The sequence below is a fragment of the Xiphophorus hellerii genome, chromosome 1, assembly GCF_003331165.1.
Source record: "Xiphophorus hellerii strain 12219 chromosome 1, Xiphophorus_hellerii-4.1, whole genome shotgun sequence".
Taxonomy (NCBI): domain Eukaryota; kingdom Metazoa; phylum Chordata; class Actinopteri; order Cyprinodontiformes; family Poeciliidae; genus Xiphophorus; species Xiphophorus hellerii.
In genome coordinates, this window is record NC_045672.1 from 17,782,103 (window position 1) to 17,795,254 (window position 13,152).

The 13,152-nt window shown below is 38.6% G+C and overlaps 2 protein-coding genes across 2 annotated transcripts; both read left to right on the forward strand.

Moving 5' to 3' along the window:
* Window positions 1-226: 226 nt before the first annotated feature.
* Window positions 227-8,714, forward strand: tktb (transketolase b). The gene is made up of 14 exons (XM_032575396.1): window positions 227-495; window positions 3,536-3,653; window positions 3,747-3,860; window positions 3,975-4,072; window positions 4,861-5,052; window positions 5,298-5,425; window positions 5,518-5,714; window positions 5,903-6,067; window positions 6,279-6,435; window positions 6,877-7,007; window positions 7,085-7,168; window positions 7,264-7,360; window positions 7,440-7,559; window positions 8,010-8,714. Exons 1-14 carry the CDS (start codon window positions 389-391, stop codon window positions 8,180-8,182), a joined length of 1,881 nt encoding a protein of 626 aa, XP_032431287.1. The 5' UTR covers window positions 227-388; the 3' UTR covers window positions 8,183-8,714.
* A 652-nt stretch (window positions 8,715-9,366) lies between these two features.
* On the forward strand, window positions 9,367-13,126 carry LOC116719872 (glutamic acid-rich protein-like). The gene is made up of 4 exons (XM_032562634.1): window positions 9,367-10,787; window positions 10,986-11,230; window positions 12,570-12,718; window positions 12,830-13,126. The coding sequence occupies exons 2-4, from the start codon at window positions 11,020-11,022 to the stop codon at window positions 13,124-13,126; spliced, it is 657 nt and encodes a 218-aa protein (XP_032418525.1). The 5' UTR covers window positions 9,367-10,787; window positions 10,986-11,019.
* Window positions 13,127-13,152: the final 26 nt, after the last annotated feature.

Consider the following 13,152-nt stretch of genomic DNA (forward strand, 5'->3'; position numbering starts at 1 on the left):
ACGGTTTTTACATAATACTTAACGTAGCCCTGCAGATTTCTCTATTTAAAAAAATCGCTTTGGGGGTAAAATGGTGCCGAATATGGTCCTGCAAGTTTTCGATTTACAAAAGAAAGACGACCTAAGAAAAGTTGTCGAAAGGTGCATCATGCTCTGCTTAACATACGCAACTTCTCTTCCTGCAATGATTTGATTGGATGGGGGCTGGCTCGCCTGCTAGACATAAACCTCTCTCCGTGACAGTCGGTCCTCCTCCTCCTTACAGTCGTTCAATACGCTGGGCAGCTAGCAGTGGCCTTCAAGTCCAGACAGCAGCCGTGTGTGGTTTTAAATTACTTTCATTAATTCTCCAAGCAAACAAAGCGTTCCAGTTATCCTCCAAGAGATCATGGCTAGCTACCACAAACCCGACGAGAAGACTTTGCAGGGACTCAAAGACATTGCTAACAAGCTAAGGATCCACTCCATCAAGGCAACATGCGCTTCCAACTCTGGGTAAGTCACACAAAGTTACTCTGAGTCGTCAAATGTTAGGGAAATCACACGGAAACGCTGATAGGAGAGTATTACCGTAGTCGTAGTGTGCAGGCGATGCACACGCTACCTGTGGGGGCCTGGTGGCTACACGTGCAGCAGATTATGTTCATGCGGCGCGAGTTAGCCAGAGAGCTAGCTGCTAATTAATGAGACTGCCGCTAAGATTGTCTGCTTTCAGGAGCACAGCGGAGTCTAGTGCAAGGAAATGCAAGACCACTAGATGGTTCATTCAGAGCCTCTTCGGTATAACGTTATATTTTTAGTTCCTCCCCCTGAAGGCACTTTTTAATAAACAAAGATGGAGTGAGCCAAGTCTATGATACTGACTTCAATGTAACCACTATCACATGCTGCTGTGTTGTGGTCTCATGGTCGTTTTCTCTCCTGGGGATTGTAATATCAGTTTATAGAATTTGGGACCCTCATAATTTTTCGTCTATTACAAATTTTAAGTTTTGGTTTAATTTATACATCTTGGCTAGTTATGCTTATCTGTAAGTTGTTTGCACACAGTGTGCCTCTAATTAAATTTATGTAGTTTTAACAGTTCTTTTCTCATTGTGAACACAAAATGTTGAATATTGAAGCATAAGTATTGGTTCTATTTATTTCCCTAAATGACTTTGAGGTGCTATTTTGTCCCCACATAATTTTTAGTCTCATTTTTGTTAATCAGGTATTGAAGTATTTGCCCCTACGTTAGGCAGTAATTGATATTAAGGGGATGCGTGAAGACTTCTGTATTTGTATTTTTTATTTTCTCTGTCATACACAAGATCTGCTTTAGGGCAGGATACAGCAAAGTTAGAAACTTCCTTTTTATGTAATTAACCTCTGTTTAAAATGGTCAAATTCTAAATCAACTAAAGGATTTAAATCAATAATGTCACAATATATCTATTTTGCCATCGAATGTGTGCAATATTATAATTGCATACTTTGTAGACAATAGAATTTCAAACTCCATGCGCTAAACTAATTTCAAACAACATATTGCTTCTCCTGGATGGATGTTCTCTTCTCTTTTCTGTCCACAACTGGTATAGAAAATCAGATAGGGGTGGAGAACTTTGGATGATGTAAAAGAGGAGCTGGTTGGGGAAAATGAGGTTTATTCATAATTGATATGTTGTTTTTCAACATATCAATTGAAAAATTGATATGTAAAATTGATGATTTTAGCAAATATGTAAAAAAAAAAGTTTTTAATAAAAGTGACATGCTGTAGCTTTAATCAACCAAACGAAGCGATGCCGCTTCCTGTTGTGCTCTTTGGAGATCTCTTCTCGTTCAGAGTCTTGCAGGTTGAGCTTTAACCATCAGTGTCATCTTTTTGTGAAATCCGACTACCCTGCTATACATGTAATAATACATTTTCTTTTAAAAGAATCTGTATTCACTGTAGGATAATCTTGTCCAAATATGACTAGTAGTGTTACCATTGCAGTTTTGTACTTAAATGAACTGTTCTTGTCCGGATGTTAAACAAATGCACCTTTTAACAGCAAAAAATGAAATCTAATGACCTTGTGGTTTTGGCTCCTGTGTATGAACACCAGGAAACTATTTTACCAAAACAGAATAGTGATTAAAATCTATGCTGCTCTTTAAAGAATTGGTGCAAATTTTTTACTATTCTTGGTAAACAGAATAGTTTGCCAAAACTATTCTGTTTTGGTAAACTATTTTACCAAAACAGAATAGTGATTAAAATCTATTCTGCTCCTTAAAGATTTGGTGCAGATTTTTGTTTTCACACAGAAAATAGCCCCATTGGTTGATGCAAGTCAAGGCATGAATACTTAAAAAGGGTGCAGCTTTATCAGTTGGTGTAGCTGCCCTTTGCTCCTGCTCTGTTAACTATACTGTAGTTGAATGGGTGTCACATGCAATATTATGCCTGATTAATTCATTTAGGGGAAATCAGGGGGGAGTTTTGAACCAGATTCTTGCTTTCTCAGTTTAGCTTAGTCATTACTCAGGAGAAATTTTTGGTGGAAATGTTGACATGTGCATCAGTTTTATGTCATGTAAAACACTTGGCAGCTACCTTTTTTTTTTTATTCTTGACAAAAGAGTGATTCACTCATGGATTATACTTGTGCTGCACCCTCGACTAAACCCTTATACAAATTCTCTTGGTTCTGCATTTCTTCAAATAAAAGGCCAGTTGATGAGTCTCTTTTGGTTCCTACTTCTTCCTTCAGATAAGGAAATAAGGAAATCTTTGTCTGAAATGAGGCTCGCAAAACTTGTTACAAATAAAGCGAATCTTAAGTTGCTGCTGCAACTGTTTCCTCGTTCTGACTAATGCAGAACAATGCACTCTTATTGTCTTTCTCTGAATTTGCCTTGCTTTATTTTCAGCAGGCTCTGTCTTAACAAGTGGAAGAGTGGTAAATTAAACAACTGGATCTTGCTTTTTGATATAAAACTTAACAGTGAGTGATGTACATTTGCATTGGATGTTGTAAAAGTTCCCAGCATGTTCAAAATGGTACCGGTTTTAACTTAACCACAAAGGGAAGCTGAAATCTCTTGGGCAACTCAGGATTTCTAGAAATGTTTACAATACTCCCAACCCCATTTTAAGCAACTAACAGTTTCACAAGGTTTTTTTGCAATTTTTTTTTTTTTTTTAAGCTTGAGGACCTTTGTGTGGTAACCAGAGTTGGTTGTGTTTAAAAATTAACAAGTTATTGATTGATGATGACGTTTTCTAATCTCAATAGGTCGTCTTCAAAAGCATTATCTGTCAACAAGACAGTTGTGTAAATTTTGTGTGATGTGGCCATGCTCTCTCGTTGAACGGCAATTCTCGTACAGTCATTCTGTCACTATTAACATAGTGCTTTAAACGGGAAATGATTTAACTTTTCAGACTAAACACGAAGTTTGAATGTAATATGCATGCACTGGCATGATGGTCTTGTATACTAATTTTGTATCTGTACTGTCAGCTGTCACTAATTGGCTCCTTTTGATTTTGGTTCCTAAGCCATCCCACATCGTGCTGCAGTGCAGCGGAGCTCATGTCTGTGCTCTTCTTCAACGCCATGCGCTATAAAGCAGATGATCCTCGCAACCAGTGCAATGACCGCTTTGTGCTCTCAAAGGTTGGTGCTCGATGCAAATTCTACCTGAGAGTTGTTCATTTCATTTAGCTTGCTGGTGATCACACCTTAGAATTCTTCTGTAACTCTCATCAGGGTCATGCTGCCCCTGTCCTGTATGCTGCCTGGGCAGAAGCAGGTTTCGTGAAGGAATCTGATCTGCTCAACCTGCGTAAGATCGACTGTGACCTGGAGGGGCACCCCACACCTGTGAGTTTATATAATTGACTGGAATTTTTTTTTTTTCTTTCAACATGACTGGGAAAAATTTAATGGATGTAAAATGTAGCTTTTCTGTTTTCAATTTACCCTGTTGTATCACAGAAACTAGCATTTGTTGATGTGGCAACTGGATCTCTTGGCCAAGGTCTTGGGGCTGCTTGTGGGATGGCCTATACTGGCAAGCATTTTGACAAAGCCAGGTCAGTCTTTATTTTTTATTGAAGATCTGAATTGAGGAATGATTAGAGTTAAACAATTTTGGAATCTTAATCTCTTTTTCAGGTTCAAGAATTGTTTCATTTAGATTCAAGTTGTAATGTTAACATCCTTTGTGTCATCTCAGCATTGCTTAAGAAAGTGCATTGTTTGTGTGCAAAATGACCTGAGTGTTCTCATGTGTTAAAGGCCAAAAGGCCTCATGACTAAGCATCTTTTGCTGTTTTAGTGTTGGCTAATTGTATTTAAGATAAACTTAAATACCATTAGTTTACATGGCAGTGTCCAGAGTAGGCATGGGCTGTTTACCAGTATCAAGATATTTAAAAAGTGATGTGGTTTGCAAACTGCAAAATTCAGTCATACCATTCATACTGCACAAACTGGATGGTGGGGCAGGTAGCCTGACTAGCTAGTGACTTTATACATTCTCAGATTTAAAGTTTTGGCATGATGCAGTGAAACCATGTTATTCTTTGTCCAGATTATTGGATGATAATCCTATACCAGGTCATGCCTAGTCTGGAGTCTTTCATCCATCATGAATGAATTAATCTTGGACCTTAGTCTGCAGTATTTAAGGTGCTTTTTGATAAAATAGGATGTACATGTAATATCAAAAACAATTATCTTTACTGAATTTTTGGCATCTTTTTAAACTCAAACAATAATTCAGGACCCTTTTGATCTTACTAGCTGGTCATTGTCTTAACATGTAATTGTATAGAAGCCACAAACGCTTCCTTTTTTCTTCTCTTCTTATTCATTGCAGCTACCGTGTGTACTGCATGCTCGGTGATGGTGAGTGTTCGGAGGGCTCCGTGTGGGAGGCCATGGCCTTTGCGTCCTATTACAAGCTGGACAACCTGGTGGCTATCATGGATGTCAACCGTCTCGGTCAGAGTGAGCCTGCACCCCTGCAACACGACATGGAGACCTACCGCAAACGCTGTGAAGCCTTTGGGTCGGTAACAACACGAAGTAACATAACACACTTTCACTTTTTAACCTATTGGGACAAATTTGTGAGTTGAATATTATGAAATTTTGGTTAAAATTTGTTTTTTGCCCATTTAGTCTATTTCCATTTCTGATGTTTTTGCTGTGAGCCTACCATAAGATTTTATAAATTTAACTGATATTGATGCCTGATGCATACTTTTCTGAGATTTATTTTAGTAATGATTTCCACTGTTTAAACATGTGTAGATGGAATACATATGTTGTGGATGGGCATGACGTGGAGGAACTGTGTAAAGCTTTCTGGCTGGCTAAGCAGGTAAAGGACAAACCCACCTGTATTGTTGCAAAGACCTTTAAAGGAAAAGGACTCAAAGGTATGTATAAACAAAATTTCAAGATGTTTCCTCACTTTAAAAACAAAATCCTACATTTTCTTACTGAAACTTGTTTACCCATTGCTTTGCAGACATTGCGGATCTAGAGAACTGGCATGGGAAGCCAATCCCTAAGGACAAGGTAGATGGCCTTTTGAAGGACTTGCAGTCTCAGATCCAGGTCCCCAACAAGACCCTCTGCCCAGAGCTGCCCAATGATGATGCAGCACCAGCTGACCTGAGCCCAATCTCCCTACCTACACCCCCAGCCTATAAGAAGGGAGATAAGGTAGGAAAATACACTTTTTATGATTTAAAAAAAGGCTCTTTATGCTATAATTTGGCTGTGAATGAAAACACAAATGAATAATCATCAATATGTTTGTTCCATAAGTCTTGCTGACTAAAATTTCTTTCATTTGTTACATTGATGATCTGTCAGTCTTTGCTTTACCCTGTTCCCATCTTTCCCTTTAGATGGCAACAAGGCAAGCCTATGGTGTAGCACTGGCCAGGTTGGGTCAGGGAAGCAAGAGGGTGGTTGCCCTGGATGGAGACACCAAAAACTCCACTTTCTCAGAATTATTCAAGAAGGCCTACCCTGATCGCTATATTGAGTGTTTCATCGCTGAACAAAACATGGTAAAGTACACACACACACACACTCTTATTGATATTCTTCCCTGCTGTTCCATATGGTGTATTTTGTTGCTATTCATGCTTACCCCTGATATCTCTAGCTTCTTTGGTCACTTGTAGCCAGATTTTTCTTTTGAGCCTTCAATGTTTGGATCTCTGTTATGTCATCAGTTTTCATTTTGACTTATAGAACTGTATTTGTTTATAATTACAGGTAGGAGTAGCCATTGGCTGTGCCACTCGTGACCGTACAGTTGCATTTGCCAGCACGTTTGCTGCCTTCTTCTCTAGAGCCTACGATCAGATTCGTATGGGAGCGATCTCACAGTCCAACGTCAACCTAGTAGGATCTCACTGCGGTGTCTCCATTGGTAAGATTATGGCTGTAAATGATTGCCATCATTAAGGGTGTAATGGTACACAAAAGTTCTGGTTTGCACGTGTCTCTATTTTGAACTCATGGTTCAGCAGGTTTTCTTGCTGTTCATGCATTTAAAAAAGCTTTTGAAAACGCTGCTGTTAAACTTTGGTATGGTCTACCTTACTTCTCCATCACTGTCGCTAAATACTTCACCTTAATGTTCCCAGATGGCAGACTTTAATGATGGCTGGGAGTTCTTCCTCTAGAGTCTCTTCAGTTCTGCACATAAACATTGTGTGTGTCCGCGCGTGGGCGTGTGTGTGTGTGTTCAGGCTTAAAACACTACATTTGTTCAGTACACCTGCATGCTAAACCTTGAGGTCTGGACCCCTGGTATTACTTATGATTAAATGGGAGAACTCTGTCCTTCACCGGTCATATCTACCTTCAGGTGAGGACGGTCCATCTCAGATGGCTCTCGAGGACTTGGCCATGTTCCGCGCCATACCGACATGCACAGTGTTTTATCCGAGCGATGCTGTGTCGACCGAGAGGGCTGTTGAACTGTCTGCTAACACAAAGGTCAGTGGCCTGCCTTAAGATTGTCCAGCAAACATTCCTCCCAAAGTCAATATTCACATACCACTTTCTGTTCTTAGGGAATCTGCTTCATTCGTACTAGCAGACCAGCCACTGCAGTGATCTACTCACCAGATGAGAAGTTTGAAGTGGGTGTAGCCAAGGTAATCAATACTGGTGATTAATTGATCTGAAAACGGGGCAGAATCACAACCGAACTTCATTTGGTGTTTGCTGACATTGACTGAATGGCCTCCAGGTTGTGCGCCAGTCTGACAGCGATGTGGTGACTGTGATTGGAGCTGGTGTCACTCTTCATGAAGCTCTGACTGCTTATGATACGCTTAAAAGTGAAGGTAAACTCTCATAAGAGAAAAGAAATCAAAATTTTCTAAAGCAAATAGCAGCCTGAATAACATAAACCTTAATTTGTAGGAAAAAACATTTGCGTAATTGACCCATTTACCATCAAGCCCTTGGACGCCGCCACCATTTTGTCCTGTGCCAGAGCCACAGGGGGGCAGATCATCACAGTGGAGGACCACTACAAGGAGGGTAGGCTTGTTTCCTTGCTCCCATTTTCCTAATTGAGTTTGATGATGCATTAAACCTTTCTGGAACAGCAACATTTTATGGGGGAGATTTTTATGTATTTCTTTTAATTATTATTATTTTTTAGGAGTTGGTTAGATTAAATGAAGTTGTAGTAGTAAAAACATATTTTCCAGGCTACAATTTTTGCTTTGTGACTGCAGGACAAATTTTCAGCCACTTGTAGGTTTTGTATTAAAATAAATGGTGGCTTATTTGATCTTTAGCAAATGAAGGCTGGTTGTACTTGTTGGGTTTATAACAATGAACCTTTTAAAGGTTATACAAATCTTCTAATTTTTGACAATTTGTCCTGCCGTTTCTTAGATTTTCAACAAAGTTTTCCCTGTAAACTGTGAAATGAGTTTCAGTTCTTGCTTACAAGGGTGCTTCTTGTTAACTATCTCTGTCAAGGTGGTCTCGGTGAAGCCGTGCTGTCTGCAGTGGGGGGGGAGCCTGGCATCATGGTTACCCGGCTGGCAGTGAGTGGCGTTCCCCGCAGTGGAAAGCCCCAGGAGCTCCTGGATATTTTTGGCATCAGTGCCAAGCATATCGTCACAGCTGTCCGCCAGACCTTTGCAAACTAAAGACTCCATCTTCCGAGCTTTCATTCATCAGCTACATCGTCCACACCAGTTAACTTCTCTACTGCCATCTTGTGGCTTTAGAGCTGCAGTTCACTAACCTTGTATTGCATTTTAAGAGCAGAGTGTAATGTGTTTTGCAAATAACCCCTTTACCTTTGTTCACCTTTGTAGGTCATTCCTTTTCCCAAATGCTTGTTGAAGCTGAAAACTACTGTAAAATTTGACAGTACAAATTTTGATTGTCAATTAACTCAGGCCATGACTTTTGTCATCATTCCTCTTATTTTATTATTTTCCCCAACTCTGGCTTTCACTATGACTGCTGTTCTTGTACTATATCTCTTCTGTAGTGAAAGCCTTTAGCTTAGAGCTCAGATGTTTTCTTTACCCCAGAATTAAGTCACACAAAGACATTCCATAGCAATTCCTGATCCCACAAAATGTAACAATGCTTTTGGTGTTTGCAGGTTCTTGGTCTCACCTGTTGTAGCTGCGATGTGCTAAATTAAAAGTTCATGGCTTAACACCATTATTGCTGTATGTTGTTTTCTTCCTGGTGCTAATTTCATTGTGCTTTTTTCACTTCATCTACTCTCAGAAATAAATGACTGGTTGTACTTCAAGGTCAGTGCCCAGATCTGTTTAGTTGCATTTATCTCAAAGATAAAGCAACTGGAAACGCTAACTCTGTGTAATTAAAGGGGCAGGATGTTTTCCAGCCACTTATTATATAGCACAATCAAATAGTTATGACACCTTCAGTTGTTTAAAGAAAATGCTGTATATATCAAACATGACTTAAAAGAAATTTGACTTCAAAATTTAACGCCTTGAAATTGGCATTTGTCTCTAAGAAACTCTTACATTCTGCCTTGAGCACGTCATCACATCAACATTACTCAAGTGTTTGCATTCATGGGAACACTATACTGATATAAGCTCATCAGATGTTCAGTTTCACCAGGTGTTTGCTAATTGCTGCTGCTAGTTTGAAGGAGCTGAGTGTGCTGGAGGTGGCGGGGATGCCCTGTACTCCTGGACCAGCATTTCAGTGTGTATTTGTGCTTCAGAAAATCGTGATTCCACTGTACTCTTAAAATACATAATCTAATATATTTGGATTATATATATATATATAATCCAAATATATTGATGCGTATGTGTACAACAGAACTGAAATGTTCGTCAATGAGATTGCAAGTGCTTATGCATCTCTAGGGTAGTTTTTTTTTTTTTTGTTACAGCATAACCAGTTGACTTTTGGATAGCAATTAATTTTTTTTACTGCATTAAATGTGTATATCTTTAATAACTACATAACTTATGCAACAGACTATATCTTTGTTGTAATGGACACTTTTTTTTAATCTTGTTTTTGAAACTGCAACTCCGTTGGCATTCTAAAATTATCTTTACAAGCCTATTTCTACTATGTTAAAATTCCTTTGGCATCAACACTACATTTATCACCAGAAAGGATTGTGGAACCAGTACTAACGGGAGTTGTAAATTGTCTTTAACAGGGTTTGTGTTTTTAATTTGCAAGATAAATTGGGGATTTCTTTTAGCTATTTTGGTTTTTATAAACTACACGGTGTTTCCAATGAGGGTCTTTTATTTTTTTGCTGAACAACATCATAACAGCTGTAGGTATTATAAACAATACATATTGGTAAACTAAACCTTTTAATATGTGGAAGGAAAATCTAGACTCTGCACCATACCTTCTGGTAAAAGTTGGTGATTTAGTTGTGCTGTCAGACTGAAGCTACGGAGGGGTGTTGAATGTGGTCAGTGGATTACTGCATGTTCCTGTCAAGGCTAAAATGAATCATCTGTGAACACTTTATTGTTTACCTTGGAGGAGCTCATCACGACCTGAGTGTTTCAGTGTTTAGTGTGAAGTTGTCCACGGTGCCATTTGGACTGCGTCTATCGCCTCTGTCCCAACAGCTGCACCTAATGTGTGAAAATTATCATGCTCTCCGTTAGCACAAATTAATCCATGAGTCTCATTGTCATATAGATTGACCTAAACCAGCATTGTTGAAGCACCTCTACATAGATTTATTGCTCATCTGTGTGTTTTTTTCAAAAAGAAAAGGGAGTTTGTCAGCATGTTTCACCTCACAGTGAAAATCCCATGTTGGTTCCACTCTGAGCAAAGGGTGCAAAGGGTAAGTGTGACGACTCACACACTCCACAGTTTATGAACAGTATGTAAGCAGAGAATGTAAAGATTCCTGTATTGTTCTCTCCTCAGAGTTCATATTTGTTTTAATATGTGGATGCTAGTGGAGCCTGGCCAAACATGGTTGTCTCTGACTTGACCCGTCTATCAACTCTGTTCCCTACCAGATCGCGTCCAAGATACCTGCACACTGTCCTCACCATCTTCTAAATCAGTTTATTAAAAATGTTGTAAGATGAGACTTTTTCTCATTTTTTAAGCTTTCTGTACTAGAATTTCTTTTTAGGTTGCGAAGTAAACATGGGAATCGCTTTTTTTTGAGTCTGCAGACAGTTTTGAGAGAGAGAGGAGACAAGGAGGAGCAAGGCGTGTCTGTGCTTCATGGTATAATGATGGACTACCATTATTGGCATGGTGAGAGTTTATTTTTTCAACCTGTTCACCTCCCAGATTTTCCTTCCATCCTCTTCCTTCCTCCTCATTCACACAATGACCGTCTAATAAAAAGCATAAGGATTTTTAGAAAAAGGATCTATTCGACAAAAATCTGTTTTTTTCTTCGGAATTACATTAAACTTTGTGATATTTGTTTTTTCTTTTATTGCCTCAAAGCTGGTAGAAGCTTGGGACCTAAACCGAAGAGTAAATGAGCAAAAATCCAAAAATGCAAGTTCTGAGAATGTGGATTGTGATCATTTGTGTGAGCGGCACAATTTATTCAGAGGAAACCCAAGAATTATTGCATGACCTGAATGCAATCCTGGAAATAAACTCTGACGCACCTGAAATAGAAATGGCTGCCAGTCATTCATCAGGGACTGATTCAGGGGAGAGGATTTTGGATCAGCATATCACTGGTAAGATGACAAAACATTTCTGTTTCTATCTGCCTGCTTCCCACAATAAAATGTTCGATAAGCTAACAAATCTGGATTTAATATCTAAGTTTGTTTCTTCATGAATGTTCTTGTATGCACTTGAAATCAGATATTTAGTGTAAAGAGACACAGGACTTTTTCATGTAACATTGGAGATTGTCTCCAAAACGTATCTTAGGGACACACATCAAACACAACGCTTTATTTTGAGATTATGATTGAAAAATTCTAAACGAATCAGGCCAGAGGTGGATCTCTGCAAGTTTGCTTCATCGTTGGGTGAAATAACCAAATGCAACTGAGAGAGAAAAGCCATTCTACTTTTTAAATAGATTAAAAAAAAATAGAATAGAACAGAATAGAATGCCTTAGTGAGGACCTTTTGGCATACCAAAAGCAAAATGACAGGTAAAAGGAAGCATGTATTTTAGGTAAAATATGGTAACAGAAAATCCTTAAGGTCAAATTTACAACATAATAAAACAGAAAAAAACAAACAAATGCTTTGCATTTATCTGAAATAGTACATAGTTTCAGAGAACTCTCTGCCTGAGTAGATTACTCTTGTAGGTGATAACTTCAAAAAGGGTACAAAATATTACTGAATATTTGTGCATAAAATAATAAATAATAAAATGCTATCTACAAGAGTATTGACATTTTTTGCATATAATAAAAGATGTGCAAATAGTAGCAGGAATGTAAACAACTTATTGAGTTTGAGTTTGTTGAGAGTAGTGATGATTATAAGAGAACATTAGGTGGATTATAGAAGCAGCATTTCAACATGAACTGGGAAGTTTAACAAATGAACAATAAACCTAAGGATGCCACGTAACTTAACAGCAAAAACAATTATCTGGTGTGCCTCTCTCTAAGTCTGACCTTATGCCTATTAAAAATACATACAGAGCTGAAAAGATGTAACTAAGCAAGATGGCCACCAAACCTGACTAATTAAACCAGTTCTGTCAGGAGGAAGAAGCCTAAATTCCTGCAAGCTCTTCTGACAAGCTTGTGGAAGAGTATCCAAAATGTTTGATTCAAGTCTTTTAAAAAAAACCTATCAAATCTATCTAAAGCTTACAAAATGTATATAAATATATGAATTTGAAAAAACAATCTCACTCAATATTCTAGTATTTAGCAAAGAGAAAAATAGTTAATCTTAACTGACCTAAAACAGAAACAATTTAGTCAGACTTAATGTCAAGCTGGGAGGGTGGAAAATGATTATGTGTCCTTTTGATACGGTGGATGTAAATATTTGATTTCACCTGCGTTTCACTGGCTGTTTAATTTAATTGTAATGACTCAGGAACAGAAGTGCAGCCCCAACTGGAATCAGAAAGAAAGACGGATCAGAGGAAAGCTGATCCTAAAAAGCTAGAGGTTGTCAGAGGAAGGAGAAGTGCTTGGGGCAGGAGAAGACACGCTGCTACAGTAGAGGCCGCTGCGTATCGAATAGTAAATATATTCAAACATTTTTCTGCATCATTTCAACTCATCTGAAGTCAGTATGTCTGTTATTTTCCTTTTGACTTAATGATGTCACTGGTTTCCCACTGTATTCTGCAGGCCGGATTAAGGCAACCTCTGAAAGGCTGGAGACAGAGTGCTAAGGGAGAGATGGAAACTAGCCTCCTTATGGCGACACTGAAGGAACTTCATGCGGAAAAGAAACGACTGATGGATAATGGAAAAACACAAGAGGAAGAGGAGGAGGAAGGTGAGGAGGAGGACAGCGAAGAGGAAGACGAAGAAGAAGAAGAAGAAGATGATGATGATGATGACGATGAAGACGATGAAGAAGAGGTTTCATTTTATTCAAAATCCTGCTGTTGTATGCATCATTATCTAGTGTGCAGTATGTAAAGAAGTTTTTCTGTTTCAATTCAGGA

Excerpts from the sequence above, each read along its gene's own strand:
- tktb (XM_032575396.1), top strand. The coding sequence starts at position 389 with ATGGCTAGCTACCACAAACCCGACGAGAAGACTTTGCAGGGACTCAAA. Across the intron at positions 4,073-4,860 it reads AAGCATTTTGACAAAGCCAG|CTACCGTGTGTACTGCATGC; the intron begins GTCAGTCTTTAT and ends TATTCATTGCAG. Across the intron at positions 7,169-7,263 it reads TTGAAGTGGGTGTAGCCAAG|GTTGTGCGCCAGTCTGACAG; the intron begins GTAATCAATACT and ends AATGGCCTCCAG.
- LOC116719872 (XM_032562634.1), top strand. The coding sequence starts at position 11,020 with ATGAGCAAAAATCCAAAAATGCAAGTTCTGAGAATGTGGATTGTGATC. Across the intron at positions 11,231-12,569 it reads TTTGGATCAGCATATCACTG|GAACAGAAGTGCAGCCCCAA; the intron begins GTAAGATGACAA and ends GTAATGACTCAG. Across the intron at positions 12,719-12,829 it reads AGGCCGCTGCGTATCGAATA|GCCGGATTAAGGCAACCTCT; the intron begins GTAAATATATTC and ends TGTATTCTGCAG.